General features: G+C 49.4%; 1 protein-coding gene across 1 annotated transcript in view; it reads left to right on the top strand.

Annotated features, from left to right (window-relative positions):
- The window catches only part of LOC311323977 (zinc finger MIZ domain-containing protein 1-like), a 111,956-nt gene that overhangs the window by 83,500 nt on the left and 10,467 nt on the right, over positions 1-17,989 (top strand). The window contains exons 6-10 of the mRNA XM_084456317.1: positions 14,438-14,573; positions 15,004-15,118; positions 15,336-15,556; positions 16,078-16,279; positions 16,483-16,758. Of these exons, the coding sequence (XP_084312443.1) occupies positions 14,438-14,573; positions 15,004-15,118; positions 15,336-15,556; positions 16,078-16,279; positions 16,483-16,758 (950 nt within the window). The remainder of the gene's footprint in view (positions 1-14,437; positions 14,574-15,003; positions 15,119-15,335; positions 15,557-16,077; positions 16,280-16,482; positions 16,759-17,989) is intronic.

A 17,989-nucleotide genomic window follows, 5' to 3' on the forward strand; every position in this document is an offset into this window, starting at 1 on the left:
ATTCTGCGATTTTCCTTCTGTGTCTGCCACTCAAGGGCGGCCCAGACATGCAGAGACTAGAGAGAGTTTTGCAACAGGCTAACCCTTCGGTGGGAGACGGCTGACGCGCTGCCGCCGCTGCCCCGCGTCTCAGAACGCCACCCCGGTTCTCGCTATCAGAGATGTGCTCTCGATTTGCGAAATCATCCTAACTCCTACGGCCTTGATTCGTGCCAAACCCCCCGAATCAAAACAACTATTGCTGTGTGTGTGTGTGTGTGTGTGTGTGTGTGTGTGTGTGTGTGTGTGTGTGTGTGTGTGTGTGTGTGTGTGTGTGTGTGTGTGTGTGTGTGTGTGTGAGTGTGTGAGAGAGTGTGAGAGAGTGTGTGAGAGTGTGAGGAGAACCAGCATGCATCCCAGGATCCTTTCATGTGCAGCCGGGATGAGAAAGCCCCCTTAGGAGAGCAGAAGGCTCCCCTCTCTGCCCGACCTACAGGTGGAGATCTCTTCCTCCTTGACACTATCTGAATTAGACGTAGGAGGAAGACATGAAAGCAGGGAGCACACATCGATGGTGCAGCTTTTCGGAAATTCCCCAAGTAGCGCATCTAGTGGGCGAACCATTTAGTTGAACATACTCGTCACCAACTTGACGGATGAACTGATGTTGCTCATCAAGCTTTTTTTCTGCAAGCCGTGGGCTGGATTTCATAGAGGAGTAGAGAGGAAAGCACTTGACTGAGCAGATCTAGAAGAGGTTGAGCTCGGTACCTGATAGAGTAAGTGCTTGAGGGTTGACAGGCGCTTAGAAGAGAACAGGACTAGATTGAGGTGATTATCAGTGATCTCATTTTTGAATCCAAACTTTTTTTTAAATCTGAAAGTCAACTAATTAGCTTTCTAATTAATTTTCTTTTCATCTTTACAACACCATGTTTCAGCTCGGCGCTCGCAGGTCATGTTGATAGTCACACTCTCTTGCGTGGCGTCACTTAGGGCGTGGCCGTTGCCTCAGTGTTAGGGTGTAGCAGGAAATTCTGACAAATGTGCAAGTAAACTGGAGTCAATCTTAGGATCACGCTATTGTACACCCATGTCAATAGCCCTTTCAATCTCTCAAAGTGGGATTGTGAAAGAATAATTTCTCATGATCAATTATGCCTGTGTAGTGGGGCAGATAACTGTAACAATTGTGCTTTTTGCATTAAAAACATGACATTTGGTACACTTAGAGACAAAGGCATTCCCCCAATAAATAACATTGAGCCATCATGAATTTTCAATATTCAATATAGAATAGACTCTTAACTGTTCACACTCTAAAGGGAGACATGCACCATATTGTACATGTCCATGAGCAACTTCAGACCATTTAGACTTTATAAAAAAAGGCTTTATAGGTTTTGCCAAATTTTCAATCTGCAGAAAAATCCATCATGGCGGAGACTATGGGTTCTTCAGGCATATTTGTTTCCCATGAGGAAAGACACAATCACACCTGGTTTCATTCATTTACAGTACAGTACATCTCATTGAGTTATTTGACCAAGTCCTGGAAAAGAGTACTAGTGGAAAATCCAAGGGTAACAATAGGGTTCCTACTGTAAATGGCTGCTATGACCGACATATTGAAAATTCACGATGGCTCAATATCCCAATTTTTGTGATATACCTTTGGCTATTAAGTGTATCAAATGTCATGCTTTTATCCCAAAATGCACAACTGTTGTGGATTTTTGTTAGCTAAGCTGCTCCGCTAGTGTGCCTTCATGCATTCTTAACGTGGAGCGCCTCAGAAATGCTGTGATCTCTGAATTCCCATAGTAAAATGTTGAATTTGAACCCTACAGAGACCACCACCTGCAGGAGATGTCAGACTGACTCAGGTACCTGTTATGTGTCAAAGTGCTGTACGGCAAAGTCATGTACACATTGGCTGGATTCAACCATCATCATCGCAGTATCTTTCTTTGTCTCCGTCGACACAAAGGGCCCTACACAGGCATACCGTACATGGAATGGCGTGTGCATCAGATGTGCTTCTTGATTGGTCATTGAGGGGAGATGCAGGCTTGCCGCCAGGCTGCATTGGCTGCTGCCCTGTTGTCTGTCGTCGATGTGATGAAGCATGGTCGTCTACATATATTGTTTCATCATTCCGCTTTTGCCATAGCACAACCACTCGTGTCTTTAATGTTCAAGTGAGATCTTTTTGGTTGGGATGTTCCTGTCATTATGAATGCTGTGCAATGTATTCAAATCACTACCAGGAATGACGGTACAAGGATTAAAACCAACTAACCAGGATTAAAATGAAAGAAGTCTAATAATCTGCATATCCCTTTTATGGAGTGTACGTGAGTGAATGCAAGGTTCTCCTCAACATACATATAGGAAGGAAAGACCAGTGTGAGTTAGTTTGGGAGCCTCTGGGAAGGGATATCCTAGCAACATGGTCGTGTTTGGTGTTTGTCTGTGTGGCAATCGGAGGGACCGTGTTTGTCGGGACATTACCCAGACTCCTCTAGTGTGTGTTTTCCCTCCACTCCTCTGACTCCATGCACGCCGTGAAAAGGTCACAGGTGACCGTGCCACCAGCGTGTGGCGCCATGGACCTGCTGGCCCTTCCCATCATCCCTGGAGGCGGCCGCTAGCCTCGCTGCAGCTGCTCCGTCCCTAATTAGTATCATTGTGGACGGGGGATTAAGACTCCGCCTTCGTTAATAGCAGCCTGTTGCTCAGGGAAACAGTCTGCCTTCTTCGTAGGTCAGCCTGAGATAGGAGTGCACATGTTGACAGAAGCCATTCTCTTGTCAAAGGGTCAAGGGTTCAGTCAGATATGCTTTGATTTTATTGTTTTTATTTTTATTTCTTATGAAAATAGATTATGGTTTGGGGTTGTTTTATGTGGTACAAAACATCAAACATGAGTTATTGATTTACTGTGATAATATCTGTACAGTATTTCTGTTAGAGGAAGGCAATTTATTGGTTTGTTGGCTGGTTGAATAAAAGAGAAATAGATTTCCCCGTTTTTTTTGGTCCTTGAAAGCTTCCTTTCCTTGTCTTTTAACACATGGTGGATTTTGTTGATGGCTTGCCAGATAGTACTGAATTAAGTACTGGTTTTGGTTTGGGGGAGTTCTTACTCTCGCAGCGGAAGACATGCATTAACAGATTGAAGACTGAATTGAGGCTGAGGGGATTTATGTATAAGGAATTCTGAACAGGGGGAGTAAACACAACAGACCTCTTCCTTAGTTCTGAACGGCGTGCCCTGTTTTTGACAAGATGATTTTCCGTCAGTATGCCAAGCGAGATTATTTCACGAAACTGTGGCCTACTTATGCGTGGGCCGGTCACCAGTCAGACCAAGTGACTATCTTAAGCGGTGTTGAAAATGTGCATTAGATCAGCTTGATATTGTACCTTTAATGTTTTCTAACTGTTATTCACTGGCTTGGAAGAGCCAGATGTACTGTATGTCTGAGGTAAGGATAATCCCTTGTTGGAGGGGGTGAATGTACAGGCAGTATCATTTCTAGATAAACGGCTTATTTTAGAATATTTTGCTCATAATGCAGTTCTCATTCAGAGGTCCTGAAGTCCTTCGACATAATGAAATTATTGGGTAGGAGCGTTGCGTGGGTCCACAATCATGCAAACAAGAAAACAAGACTCTGTGCTCTTTGGGATGGGTTAGATCAGTAATACAAAATTAAGTTTGTCTCCTTTGTAATGTAGCTCAATGTGTAGAATCCTTCCAAAAGAGGGTGCTGAAGGTAGTCAGATCACAAAAACACACAACATTATATAGCGACACCAATCAGTCAGTCCAATCAATCGATCGATCAATCAATCAGAAAATCAACCTCATTGGTCATGTGAAAGACAGGATTGCACATAGGAGCCCATTACAGAACCTAGTAAGGTAAATCGAAATCTATAAAATATACAAATAAGTATATGAAGGGACAAGAGACAAAACCAGTCTCTCTCTCTCTCTATAAGTCTGCATTTGGTGCGTGTGATGTAAAAACGTCCACAATCTTTGGTACAAAGGAATACTTTGTACAGTGCCCTTATTCTTTTTCTTTATGTCCTTGATGGCATGAGACATGTACCAAAGATTCAAACACAGGGGCTATAAGACAGATATCCTCCATCATGCATACACCAAAGATTCAAATACAGGGGCTATAAGACAGATATCCTCAATCATGCCACCATCATCATCATCATCATCATGACACCAAAGCCAAATCCCTTGAAAGGAGGAGCCTCTCTCAAAAAAGTACTTGTGTCCCCAAAACTGGACAGATGTACTTCACTATTCAATATACAGTAGTACAATGCCTCCTCGCATGTCTATACTACAATGTCTCATGCCATTTTTCTTTATTGAGTACCCACTTTTTTTTTTCTTTCAGTTTTGTCTCTTGTCCCTTCATACTTTGTTTGGACATGGTGTACAGTATATTTGTATATTTTATGTATTTTGATGTGTCTTACTGTGTGCTCTGTAATTGGCTCCGATGTGCAATCTTGTCTTTCACATGATCCATTAGATTGGTTTTCACATTGATTGATTGATTGATTGATTGATTGATTGATTGATTGATTGATTGATTGATTGATTGACTGATTGGTTGACTGATTGGTATTGTATATAATGTTATCTGTTTTCGTGACCTGACCACCGTGAGGCAGGCTGAAATGTGTCATTATCTCAGCATTTTTATGTCACAGCCATCGATCAATAAAGGCTTTTTCATATTTTTATCAACAGAACAGTGCCTTGGACTTTCTTTAAGTTGCCCTGAAGGACTCTACACACTGAGCTACATTACAATAGAGACTAACTTACTGTACATTACATTTTTGTATTACTTTCTGAAGTCCTTATTGTCTGTCTTTAATTGGCTTGACAATATAGGAGTACCATTGATCTTCAGTTTGATGTTTTCACGGTGGGTAATTCATTTTATGCTGGTTGTCCTGTCTTTGACTTACACTTTCCAGTAGTGGTGCTAGAGTGCAAAATCAATTAAAGGAAAAAAAAAGTCACCAACCAATGACTGTTGATGGAGCAACAAAGAACACAGAACATCAAAACGGCAGCCCAGATACGCTAAATCCACCACGTTCCTTGTTTTGTTTTTTTGTGCCCCTTGCCTCTGCATGGCAACATATGCTTCTGGCTGCAGTAATACCTATTTGGCATGGGGCCAAGTGTTCCCTCTTGCCGGATGGACATGGCACGACACTGCGGCCATGTGGCCAGCAGGAGGCCTTATTTAAGCCGGGGCAGCACTGAAATGGGCCATAAAACCCAGCCAGCAAGTCTGGCTCCCCGTGAGGCCATGGGCTTAAGTACCCATTGACATGGCTCCAACTTCACTGGCTTCCCAGAGAGAGAGAGAGAGAGAGAGAGAGAGAGAGAGAGGGAAAGAGGGTAGAAAAGTGGTGTACAAAGATGAGTTGCAGCAATGAGGGAGCTATCTGGCCTGGACACCGGAGTGTTTTAGAACTGTTCACGTGCTTTAAATCAACAATGCCTAGCAAAGTTTCCTATAGAAATTAGCTCCCATTGCCGGCAAATATTTGCTACCGTGTTGTGGTGCGATATCAATTTGTTCCCCCGGCTAAGGATACGTTTCACCGGTCACGGCCCCCGGACTGCGGGGTGCAACTGCTAAGAGGGCCCTGTCTGCCATGGAGGTCAGGGGAAATATCATGTCACATTTTTATTACCCACGGCAGGAGTGACATTCTCACATGCATCTGGCCCCCTTCCTCTTCACACCCCAGCACACTACCTCATCAACTCGCCGCCGCATGGCTTAATGAGACAGAATATGTTGCGAAGCGTTCGGCAACCCAGGCGGTGAGGAGGAGAGTTTCGGCGTGGGTTGAGTCCGATGTTTGAGAACCGTTCTAGAACCGCTCTCTCTCTCTCTCTCTTTCTCTCTCTCTCTCTCTCGCACTGTGTAACCACCATGTGTTAACTCAAGCTGCTGAGCGCAGTGTGTAGAATGTAATGTGTAGTGTGTAGGATGTAGTGTGTAAAATGTAGTGTGGAAAGTGTGGAGTGTGTATTGTGGATAGTGTGTAGTCGAGAGTGTGTAGTGTGGACAGTGTGTAGAGTGTAGCATGGACAGTGTGTAGTGTGCATAGTGGACAGTGTGTAGTGTGGGCAGTGTGTATTTTGTAGTGTAGACTGTATTGTGGACAGTGTGTGTGGACACTGTGTAGTGTGGACAGTGTATAGTGGACAGTGCGGAGTGTGGCCAGTGTGTGGATAGTGTTTAGTGTGGACAGTGTGTATTGTGGACAGTGTGCAGTGTAGACAGTGTGTATAGTGGACAGTGTGTAGTGTGTGGTGTGTATTGTTGACAGTGTGTATAGTGGACAGTGTATATTGTGGACAGTGTGTAGTGTGTATAATGGACAGTGTATATTGTGGACATTGTGGAGTGCGTGGAGTGTGTATAGTGAACGGTGTGCTGTATATTGTGGTCAGTGTGCAGTGTGTATAGTGGTCAGTGTGTATAGTGGACAGAGTGTAGTGTTTATAGTGGTCAGTGTGTATAGTAGACTGTGTGTTGTGTGAACAGTGTGTCGTGTGTATAGTTGTCAGTGTTTATAGTGGACAGTATGTAGTGTGTATAGTGGACAGTATGTAGTATGTATAGTGGACAGTGTGTAGTGTGTATAGTGGGCAGTGTGTATAGTGGACAGCATGTAGTGTGTATAGTGGACAGTGTGTATAGTGGCCAGTATGTAGTGTGTATAGTGGGCAGTGTGTATAGTGGACAGTATGTAGTGTGTATAGTGGACAGTGTGTATAGTGGACAGTGTGTAGTGTGTATAGTGGACAGTGTGTATAGTGGACAGTGTGTAGTGTGTATATTGGACAGTATGTAGTGTGTATAGTTGGCAGTGTGTACTGTATAGTGGACAGTACTAGTATGTAGTGTGTATATTGGACAGTGTGTAGTGTGTATATTGGACAGTATGTAGTGTGTATATTGGACAGTGTGTAGTGTGTATAGTGGACAGTGTGTAGTGTGTATATTGGACAGTATGTAGTGTGTATAGTGGACAGTGTGTATAGTAGACAGTATGTAGTGTGTATAGTGGACAGTGTGTATAGTGGACAGTGTGTAGTGTGTATAGTGGACAGTGTGTAGTGTGTATATTGGACAGTGTGTAATGTGTATAGTGGACAGTGTGTATAGTAGACAGTATGTAGTGTGTATAGTGGACAGTGTGTATAGTGGACAGTGTGTATAGTGGACAGTGTGTATAGTGGACAGTGTGTATAGTAGACAGTATGTAGTGTGTATAGTGGACAGTGTGTATAGTGGACAGTGTGTATAGTGGACAGTGTGTATAGTGGACAGTGTGTACAGTGGACAGTGTGTATAGTGGACAGTGCGGAGGCCCTCTAAACACCATCTGTTCCTCCATGCTGCAGCCCCAGTGTCAGTCTGGTTCTACCACCATGGATGAGCGGCCAGCTGGGGCCGACATGCTGGCCTGTCATGCTCAGACCGCTCTGTACCCTGTTATACCTGCTTTACACTCATAAAGCTGCTCCATACAGATCTCCCTCTGTCTCTCACACTCACACACACGCACGCGTGAACCAAAAGCCCCCGCCCGCCCAGTCATTTCCCTCACATTATCAAATTGGCAGCGATGTATAATTTGTGGCATCTGGGCAGCAGACAAAGAGAGGTTTTGACGTGTGCCAGGAGGTCCCTCGGTGGCTCCGCGGCGAACGCGGTGTGTCACAGACCCGGGAGAGAGGGGAGACGGATGATTTACGACCCCGGCCCGCCCACCCCCCCCCACCCCAGAGAGGCGCAGCGCAGGACGGTCTGGCGGCCGGACTACGCAACTACGGCCCAGCGCCGCCGTCCGCTGCAACACCTCAATTATTCATATCACTTTGTTGGTTTTATGAGGCGAATCACGCAACATTATTCCGTCACTGAAAGGGCAGCCGGACCCGGGGACGTTGCCTGTCGGCGGTCTAGAATGAACGCCCCGCATGGCCCTGTAGATGAATCCAGTAACCGGGGATACCAGGCCCTCCATAGCCCTTTTCTCTCTGGGTTTAATTGACTTTGGCCAGCAGCAGACTGAGGACTTGGGTCCGTACAGACCCGTCTAATCAGAGGAGGGGGAGGGGTCTGGAGGGGGAGGGGTCTGGAGGGGGAGAGGTCTGGAGGGAGACTGAGCCAACTTTACTCAGAGGAGAGTTCACCAGAGACACTCCCGTTAGTTTGTCAGGCTTTCTTCTCTTCTCAGGGCCTCCGGGTTACGGGTCTTCAAACCGACCGTTGGCTTTGTGTGATTTGGGTCTGTACTGACACATCTGCTGTTCGGAGGGGCAACATTATGTCACACTGGTTGACTACATGAGCCTTGTTTCTTTATATTAGTCGGAAATGTGTTAGTAGTAGGCGATGGAAGTCCATGTGTGTGTCTCTGTATTTATGTGTGTAGAGCTTGGGGTGGACGTGTGTGTGTGTGTGTGTGTGTGTGTGTGTGTATGTATTTCAGTGTGTGTAGACCTGAGGGGTGGACATGTGTGTGTTTCGGCGTGTGTAGACCTGAGGGCTGGACATGTGTGGGTCTGTGTATTTCAGTGTGTGTAGACCTGAGGGATGGATATGTGTGTGTGCGTGTGTGTGCGTGTCTGTGTGTGTGTGTGTGTGTGTGAGTGTGAGTGTGAGTGTGAGTGTGAGTGTGAGTGTGAGTGTGTGTGTGTGTGTTTCGGTGTGTGTAGACCTAAGGGGTGGACATGTGTGTGTCTGGTGGGACACATACTGAGCCAGGTGGGAGGCCTTCGCCAGGGCCCTGGGTTGATGAGGGAGCAGGTGTCTATTAGAGAGAGATGGAGAGAGAGAGAGAAAGAGGGAAGGAGAGAGACAGGGAGATAGAAGGAGGGAGAGAGTGGGGGCTCATGAGAGCCCTGGGCATCTGCCATACCTGCTGCCTACCCAAGATCCCGTGCCAGGACATGGAGGGGGAGGGGAGAGAGAGAGAGAGAGAGAGAGAGAGAGAGAGGGCGGGTAGAACTAGAGTGTTTGGCGAAGCCCTCCTTCTAATAATAATAATAATAATAACTTTATTTTATATATCGCTATCAGGAAATCAACAATCGACAAAGATTCTGATTTTAAAGACCCCCCGTGCGCCTCATGTCCCCCTTGGGATCAAGCGCCGTGCCCTGGGGCCCTGTCTCTCCGCTCGGGTCAAGGAAATACGCTGGCGATCCGTTTCAGTTCAGAAGACATTTTATGGGAGAAGTACCGTTACCCACGGCCCTTCTGGTGATGGATCAACGACGCTCGCTTTCTCCGAGAGGCGGGGCGACACAGCATTATCATGGTGAGGAGCATTGAGCGACTTGTCAGGGAGGCAGTCTGCATCGTTTGTCATGTCTCCCCCGGGCCCGTTCTGACAGAGAGCGCCGGGCTTGGAGGGAGCAGCGCCCCTGGCTCCGAGCCACCCAGCTAGTCCCGGTGGACGCATCACGGCCCTTCACTCTAGATGACCGTCACGCGACGCGGCCGAGCACCGGAATATCAATACGCGCATCTCAGATACGACCGCACCCCGTAGACGATACCGGAGGCAAGCGCACGAGGCTACGCTTAGCCCTTTTCTGCGCTTGACACAGAGCTAACAACACGTCGCAGACCAACGTTAGCGTCGAGCATGTAGCAGTCTGACTCAACGGATGGAGGTGTTGGAGATGAGCCTTGTCATTCGTTTATTACCGCCCAACCAGTGGCGAGGATTCATGTGGTCGGCCAGTCAGTGGTGATGGGAGATTCTTCCAGACTGCGTGAAAAAAACAACCTAACAACCGCTCCGCCGAAGACAATTGCGATTGGTTTAAAGAAATACAGCCCCCCCCCCCCCATCAAATGGTAATAAGTCTGGCCCAGACCTTTCTCCAGCGTAAACAAAGTGTGGAGATAGGCCTGGCTTTGCGAGACTGTGCATATCGTAAACGGCAGTTACTGTACATTTAGTTTGAAGCTATCGCGGACTACGCTAGCCGTATCAACTTGGCACAGACTTTTGTCAGAGGCAAAACGGGATCCTAGATAAGTCTAACACCTGAGACGATTATCTGACATTTTGGCGTGACGCGTAGCGGAGAGACGGATGAGTGTGTTGAGAGGAGGGGGTGGAGAGAACAGAAACAGTGATCCTTTTGTGTTCACCGTCCCTGCTGTCCTCTACGAGGTTTTGGAGGAGGAGGAGGGAGACTGCGAGGGGTTGGCACTTCACAGCCTGTCAGGAGAAGGAGGAGGGAGGAGGAGGGAGAGACGCTGCGAGAGGGGGGGGTTTGGCACTTCACAGCCTGTCATCCAGAGCCTGAAGTTGATCCTCTGAGCCGAACGGCGGATCGCTGCCCCTTTAAGCAGGTGGGGCTCGGCGGAGGTGGTGATTTTGTGGGGCGATAAGCTCTCACCTAATGGCGGGGTAGAATAATTCTCCTTTAAGTGGCGGGGCGGGAGCCTGTCCCTCTCAGCAACCCCCCGTGCTCCACGCGGGCTCGCCGTTTTCACGGCGCCGGTCCGGGAGCTCCGGGCGGCATGTTAAAAGGGGGATATGCCCGTCCCGCGGCAAGTCACAGTACCACTGTTCGGGGGATTGCAGAGAGACCTGTTTATCAACACGTGAGAGAGGTGCAAGTTAGCCCTTTCTGGGGAGAGAATACTGATAACAACAGGATTTAATTGAGCCATCGGAGGGCCTTGGCTGGTCTCCGTCAGAAGTGGGCCCCAGTTTTCAACAGCTCTGACCTCCAGACCCAGCCCTCACCTCCAGACCCAGCCCTCACCTCCAGCCCTCACCTCCAGCCCTCACCTCCAGACCCAACCCTCACCTCCAGACCCAGCCCTCACCTCCAGGCCCAGCCCTCACCTCCAGGCCCAGCCCTCACCTCCAGACCCAGCCCTCACCTCCAGACCCAGCCCTCACCTCCAGACCCAGCCCTCACCTCCAGCCCTCACCTCCAGACCCAGCCCTCACCTCCAGACCCAGTCCCTGCCGCTCGCTAAACAAACATGGCAGCTCCCGAAGCAACGAGTGGTAACATTAACGTTAGAAGAATAAACGCAGCTATAAGTGCAGTTATTGCAGAAATAGACTTAATCACAACACTTAAACAAGAACAAGAGTATGCACTAGCGGAGTTTCTCAGTGGAAAAGACGTTTTTGCCGTTCTTCCGACTGGATTTGGCAAAAGTTTGCTGAACGCTGATTGGCTGAAGGTGTTTGTCAAGGCAAGTACCCTTGCCCTTGAATCGCTCTCTATGGGGCGAAGGCCAGACTGATATTGCGGAGCGAAGCAGTGAGCTTGCTAGATCGGGATGGTCATACCAGGATACAACTCCAGACCCAGCCCTCACCTCCAGGCCCAGCCCTCACCTCCAGGCCCAGCCCTCACCTCCAGACCCAGCCCTCACCTCCAGACCCAGCCCTCAACTCCAGACCCAGCCCTCACCTCCAGACCCAGCCCTCACCTCCAGACCCAGCCCTCACCTCCAGACCCAGCCCTCACCTCCAGACCCAGCCCTCACCTCCAGCCCTCACCTCCAGCCCTCACCTCCAGACCCAGCCCTCACCTCCAGACCCAGCCCTCACCTCCAGCCCTCACCTCCAGCCCTCACCTCCAGGCCCAGCCCTCACCTCCAGACCCAGCCCTCACCTCCAGGCCCAGCCCTCAACTCCAGACCCAGCCCTCAACTCCAGGCCCAGCCCTCACCTCCAGGCCCAGCCCTCACCTCCAGGCCCAGCCCTCACCTCCAGGCCCAGCCCTCACCTCCAGACCCAGCTCTCAACTCCAGACCCAGCCCTCACCTCCAGGCCCAGCCCTCACCTCCAGGCCCAGCCCTCACCTCCAGGCCCAGCCCTCACCTCCAGACCCAGCCCTCACCTCCAGGCCCAGCCCTCAACTCCAGGCCCAGCCCTCACCTCCAGCCCTCACCTCCAGACCCAGCCCTCACCTCCAGCCCTCACCTCCAGACCCAGCCCTCACCTCCAGCCCTCACCTCCAGACCCAGCCCTCAACTCCAGACCCAGCCCTCACCTCCAGGCCCAGCTCCAGTCCAGATCGTTCCCCCAGAGGAACAGGGCAGTCTCTCTCTCTCTTGGCACCTGTCTTGCCAAGAGCAGGGGAGGGGGTGAGAGAGAGGGAGAGAGCAAGAGAGAAAGAGCAAGGGAGAGAGAACGAGAGAGAGAGAGAGAGCAAAGGAGAGAGAGAGAGAGCAAGGGAGAGAGAAAGAGAGAGAGAGAGCAAGGGAGAGAGAGAGAGAGAGCAAGGGAGAGAGAAAGAGCGAGCGAGAAAGAAAAGACCCAGCTGCCTCTGAGACCGGGCGCCGTGCTGCTTTTAAAGGAGAGTAGGAGTGGTGGGAGGTGGGGAGGAGAAGAGAGGGGGAGGAGATGGAGAGAGAGAGAGAGAGAGAGAGAGAGTGTGCTGGCACCATCTGTACATGTCTTTTGTATTCCAGCCCTCATCTTTCCACAGAGCAGGCCTGGTGTGCTCAGTGTTCCAATGAAAGGAGAGGTGCCTTCTGGGGCACGAGGCACTGCCTTGAGTGGGCTGAGTGAGAGGATGTGGTCTGTGTGCGTGTGTGTGTGCGTGTGTGCACTGCTACTTTGTATTCTTTTTGGACATATATTTTGTATATATTATGGATATTATGTTCCATATATTTTGGAACATTAGGCATGATTCTCAGTGGACATCTCACATCCTGTTTATGCTTGCGTGCGTGTCTGTGTGCATGCGCGTGTGTAGCTGACGACTGTGTGTGTGTGTGTGTAGCTGACGACTGTGTGTGTGTGGGAGTGTGTGTGTGTGGATGTGTGTGCGTGTGTGTGTGCGTGTGTGTGTGTGAGTGTGTGTGCATGTTTGTGTGCGTGTGTGTGTAGGCGTGTGTGTGTGTGTGCATGTGTGTGTGTGTGTGTGTGTTTGGCCACATCTCAGTTGCCATGTTTATGAAGAGAGACAGACGCTTTTGTTTGTCCTCCTGTCCATCATCCCCATCAGCCTGCTGTTCTCTCTCTCCTCCCTCCCTCCATCTCTTTCCTCCCTCCCTCTCTATCTCTCCTCTTTCCCTCCCTTTCCCTCCCTCCATCTCTCTCCTTCCTCCATTTCTCTCTCCTCCTTCCCTTCCTCCTTCCATCTCTCCTCCCTCCCTCCCTCTATCTCTCCCCCCTGTCATCTCTCTTCCCTCCCTCTCCATCTCTCCTCCCTCCCTCCATCTCTCCCCCCTGTCATCTCTCCTCCCTCCCTCTCCATCTCTCCTCCCTCCCTCCATCTCTCCCCCCTGTCATCTCTCCTCCCTCCCTCTCCTTCTCTCCTCCCTCCCTCCCTCCCTCCATCTCTCCCCCCTGTCATCTCTCCTCCCTCCCTCTCCATCTCTACTCTCTCACATAGTAATGGTGGTATAACGGTCGGCCGTTCTGTCAGCCAGCAGGGTGAATGTACAGTACAATAGTTTTTAGGACAGTTAGTCTATGTCTGTGTCTGTTTGTCTGTCTGTGTGTCCTTGTCTGTGTGTGTGTCTGTGTGTCTGCCTGTCTGTGTGTCTGTCTCTGTCTCTGTGTCTGTGTGTCTGTCTCTATGTGTCTGACTTTGTGTCTGTCTGTGTGTCTGTCCCTGTCTGTGTGTCTGTCTGTGTGTCTGTCCCTGTCTGTGTGTCCGTGCTTCGGGAGCGCTGCCACCAGCGCTGCTGTGAATCATAAGAGGAGGTGGCCGGCCGCCCTCTGCTTTGATTGGATCCACATTCCCTTTCTTTCGTACCGCCAGAGAGAGAGAGAGAGAGTGGGGGATAAATAAATAAAAAACAAAGCAAAAAGAGAAAGTGAGTCTTTTTTGTAGCTGGCACAGTGCTAAAGATACACTGCAGATGAAAAGCGTATGATTCCATCAAGCGCTGTCTGTGGCGAGTACCCAGCCCAGGGGGAGGCATGGCCGCTGCCCAACCAAAGGCCCAGAGCGACCCCTGGTGGCGACAACCGGTAGCAACACAGGCCGGGTCGTCGTTTGCGTCGTTTGTTGGCAGCTCCTTCTGTTCCTTATGGGGATTTTATGCATTGCACCGTCAGCTGGGCCATTACATTTCAATTTCCTTTTATACCTTTTTCTCAGTGGCTTCTATTCCGTTCTGTTTTTGCCTCATCTGCTCCTTCCTCCCCCTCGGAAAACTGCAGTCCCTCTCCCCGGGAGAGAGAGTGTGGGCGGGTTGGGGTTGCTGTTTTTTTTTTTTTGTAGAAGACACATGCATTAGATATTCCCCCCCCAGGAGCACAACAGCACTGATGCGTCGACCCCGTCTCTCTCTCTCCCTCTCCCTCTCCCTCTCCCCCCCTCTCCCTCTCCCTCTCCCCTCTCCCCCCTCCCTCTCTCTCTCTCCAGCGCTGCTGTCGTCTTGGTGTGAGGAGCTGGGACGCCTGCTGCTCCTTCGCCACCAGAAGAACAGACAGAACGAGCCCCCGGGGAAGGTGCCCATGCAGCCCCCCATGAGCTCCATGAAGCCCACCCTCTCACACGGGTCAGTGTTCAGTCTGCTGTGTGTGTGTGTGTGTGTGTGTGTGTGTGTGTGTGTGTGTGTGTGTGTGTGTGTGTGTGTGTTTGTGCTACCCCTGGGGAAAGCCCTCACATTCCCAATGAAACACCCCCCCCCCCTCCACCCACACCTCACGGATCACTGCCTAGACAAACAGCCGTGCTACATGTTCCTGTGCAGGGAGGCGGTACCTTCGCGCCCAGCTACAGGTGGTTAATGATTACATGTGCCCGTTTGGGTCAACATGTTAACACGGTGACGCATTGAGACAGGTACTTACTAAAACTACCCTACAGAAATGACACTTGTGTTTCACTGTCACCCATGTGTGACTGTACCGACCGCACAATATGACAGAACGTCCACAGATATTGTATTTGATGATCTGACCTTGCGCGCTGTCCGTTTCCTGCAGCGATGGCTCCTTCCAGTACGACTCGGTTCCCTGGCAACAGAACACCAACCAGCCCCCAGGCTCTCTCTCCGTGGTGACGACCGTCTGGGGAGTGACCAACACCTCGCAGAGCCAGGTGAGACCCACAGACCTGCGGACCCTCAGACCCGCATCGGGGCGATGCGCGACCGCAGTTTTGGTTTCGTCGCGTCAGATTCCAATCAAAGACTTTGACTTTTACCTCATAGGGTCAGGAGGTGGTTCGAGTATGCCAACAAGACGTTGTGGTTACAGATCAAGTGAAACGGCACAAACCTAAAGCCTAACCCTAACCTCAGCTGTCTCTCTCCTAGGTGCTGGGTAACCACATGGCTAACAACAACAACCCCATGAACCCCGGCGGCAACCCCATGGCATCGGGCATGACCGGGAACAACCCGGGCATGAACTCCCCCCAGTTCCCCGGAGGGCCCCAGCAGCAGTTCCCCAACAAAGGCGGCTCCAACCAGGCCTACATGCAGCAGGGCATGTACGGGCGGCCCAACTACCCCGGGGCAGGCGGCTTCGCTGGCAAGTGAGTAGAAGGAGCCTGGAGAGAGTAGGAGGAGCCTGGAGAGAGTAGGAGGAGCCTGGTCACTAGGGAAACGACTTGGTCCGGTGCGTCAATCTGCAATAATTGTCATATGCTAGCAAGTTGAAAACTTTTACAAAATGTCCAAATTAACTTTGGGAACCTGTTGTTCTGTGGTGGGATTATAATTTACAGTATATACAGTACGTACAGTATATCGACTGTTCTGCCTTTGGGGGGGCTCAAGATGTAGCTGCTTGTCATTTTTAACATTAGCTAGCTACCGCTGCTAATGTTAGCTAACTTGACAGTGTTATCGTCACAGCAAACCGCATGTTGAGATGGACCAAAGTGGTGTTATTGTTTTGAACATGAACGTTCCACGAAATGGTCTATACATAATGAAATTTGGGGGTTGTACGGGGTTGTATTGGGCTGTATTGGTCAGTTGCAGGTGGATTGAGATGCGCTGTAGTGTAGGCTACATTCCCTGACGTGTTCTCACTCTGTTTGATCTTCCTAAGTTACCCCGGGGGTCCCAACGCCGGTCCTGGGGGCATGGGTCTCCCGCCCCACTCCCGCCCGCCATCCGACTTCAGCCAACCCGCCGCAGCGGCTGCCGCCGCAGCCGTGGCCGCCGCCGCTGCAACGGCGACCGCCACTGCCACCGCCACGGTAGCCGCTCTTCAGGAAACACAGAACAAGGACATGAGTCAGTATGGACCGGTACGACCAAGACCCCCCCCCATCTCTGCTGAGAGGTTTACTTACACACGGAACAGCTTCCACAGAAACACTGTACTACAAAACACATCAGCGCCATTTAGATTTGTTGCATTTTGATCACTTTTAATATAGAAAATGAGTGGAGTGAACAAAATAGACACGCTATGCTTTGGTGGCTAACTCTGGGTGTTCATGTGTCCCAGATGAGCTCCTCTTTCCAGATGGGTCCAAACCAGGCGTACAACAACCAGTTCATGAACCAGCAGGGGCCTCGGGGCCCCCCCTCCCTCCCCGGGAACATGGGGGCCGGCATGAACACCCCCAACATGAGCGGGCCCCCCATGGGCATGAACCAGCCCCGGGGGCAGGGCATGGGGCCCTTCGGGGGCCACGGACAGAGGATGCCCCAGCAGGTCTACCCAGGACCCCGGCCCCAGGGCATGAGCATGCCGGGCATGAAGAGACCTTACCCTGGGGAGGTGAGCACACCTGGAACCTGCAGTAGAATCTGGAACAGACCCACTTCCTGTACCAATATTAGGACAATCCCAAACATCCGGTTAAAAGCATTATGATAAGCTATTCCTGATACACATCCAGGCTTATGGAGCACTGGCTGAAGAGCCTGTATGTATTAGTGTAATTGGCAGGGCTGCACCTAACGACAATTTTTCTAACGATTAATCTAGCAATTATTTTGTCAATTAATCTAACAACTAATTTAACAATTATTTTTACAATTATTTTTATAGCCCGATTAATATAACACTTAATTTACCCAAAGTAAATATAAAAAATGTGTCTTGTTAATATTTATTTTATTTTATTTTTTACAAAAAATAAAACAAAATGTAGCAAGAAGCAAAGCTGCATAGCTGCACTGCAGGGCATTATAAAAGCTGCAAAAATTGTTCAAATTTCTAGCCAAACCATTTAGCTGATGAATGGTTGCTTTCAATCACTATCCCAAGTTTGTGTAATTTTAGCTCTGTGTGGGTAGGGTTAGCAGATTTTAAGATGTTATTTTACATTAAAACAAAATATATTTTAACCACCCAATGGATTAAGCTCTGTGTTGAACGTGCCTTATCTTTTTACATGCCACATGAGTGTGCTCAGACTCCTTATGACAATGACGCACAGCAGCTCACAACAGTTGTTGCTACAATCAATTGACACAACTACAGACAAATCCGTGTTTAATACCCATGCATAGTTTCTGTTGTTTGTTTTATGATTGGATTTGATGTTTAGTGAAATAACATAATGATAGAACGTCATTAGCAGCTCTGACTGCAAACATTCATACGAGGTGATAACGAGAAAACTACTAGGTAGTCGAAAACGGTGCAGTTCTCCACATGTAGCCTATGTGATGCACTTTTCCTAAATGTTTCAAAGATTGCTTGTGTTTCCTCCTTCAACGAGCAACCAAATGTTTGAGCTTTTCCATTCTCTCCACTCAGAGCAGCTGGTCTATGCGCGTGTGAGCGGGTGTTGTGCAATACGGACCTGCTATTGCCCAACACCGAATTAGCGCGGAGGAGAGATCAGAGACGTCTCTTCTGATAATTTATAACAAAAATGCTTCCTAGACAAATATTTTAATCTTGTTGCTAGTTAGAAACGGGGTTGGAAAGTTAAAAGGTGCAAGATAACGTTTGTAGAGCCTAAATAAATAGAAAGTAATTTCATATTCATCAATTCATA

This window comes from Borostomias antarcticus, assembly GCF_949987555.1.
Source record: "Borostomias antarcticus genome assembly, chromosome: 22".
In the NCBI taxonomy this organism is placed as follows: Eukaryota; Metazoa; Chordata; class Actinopteri; order Stomiiformes; family Stomiidae; genus Borostomias; species Borostomias antarcticus.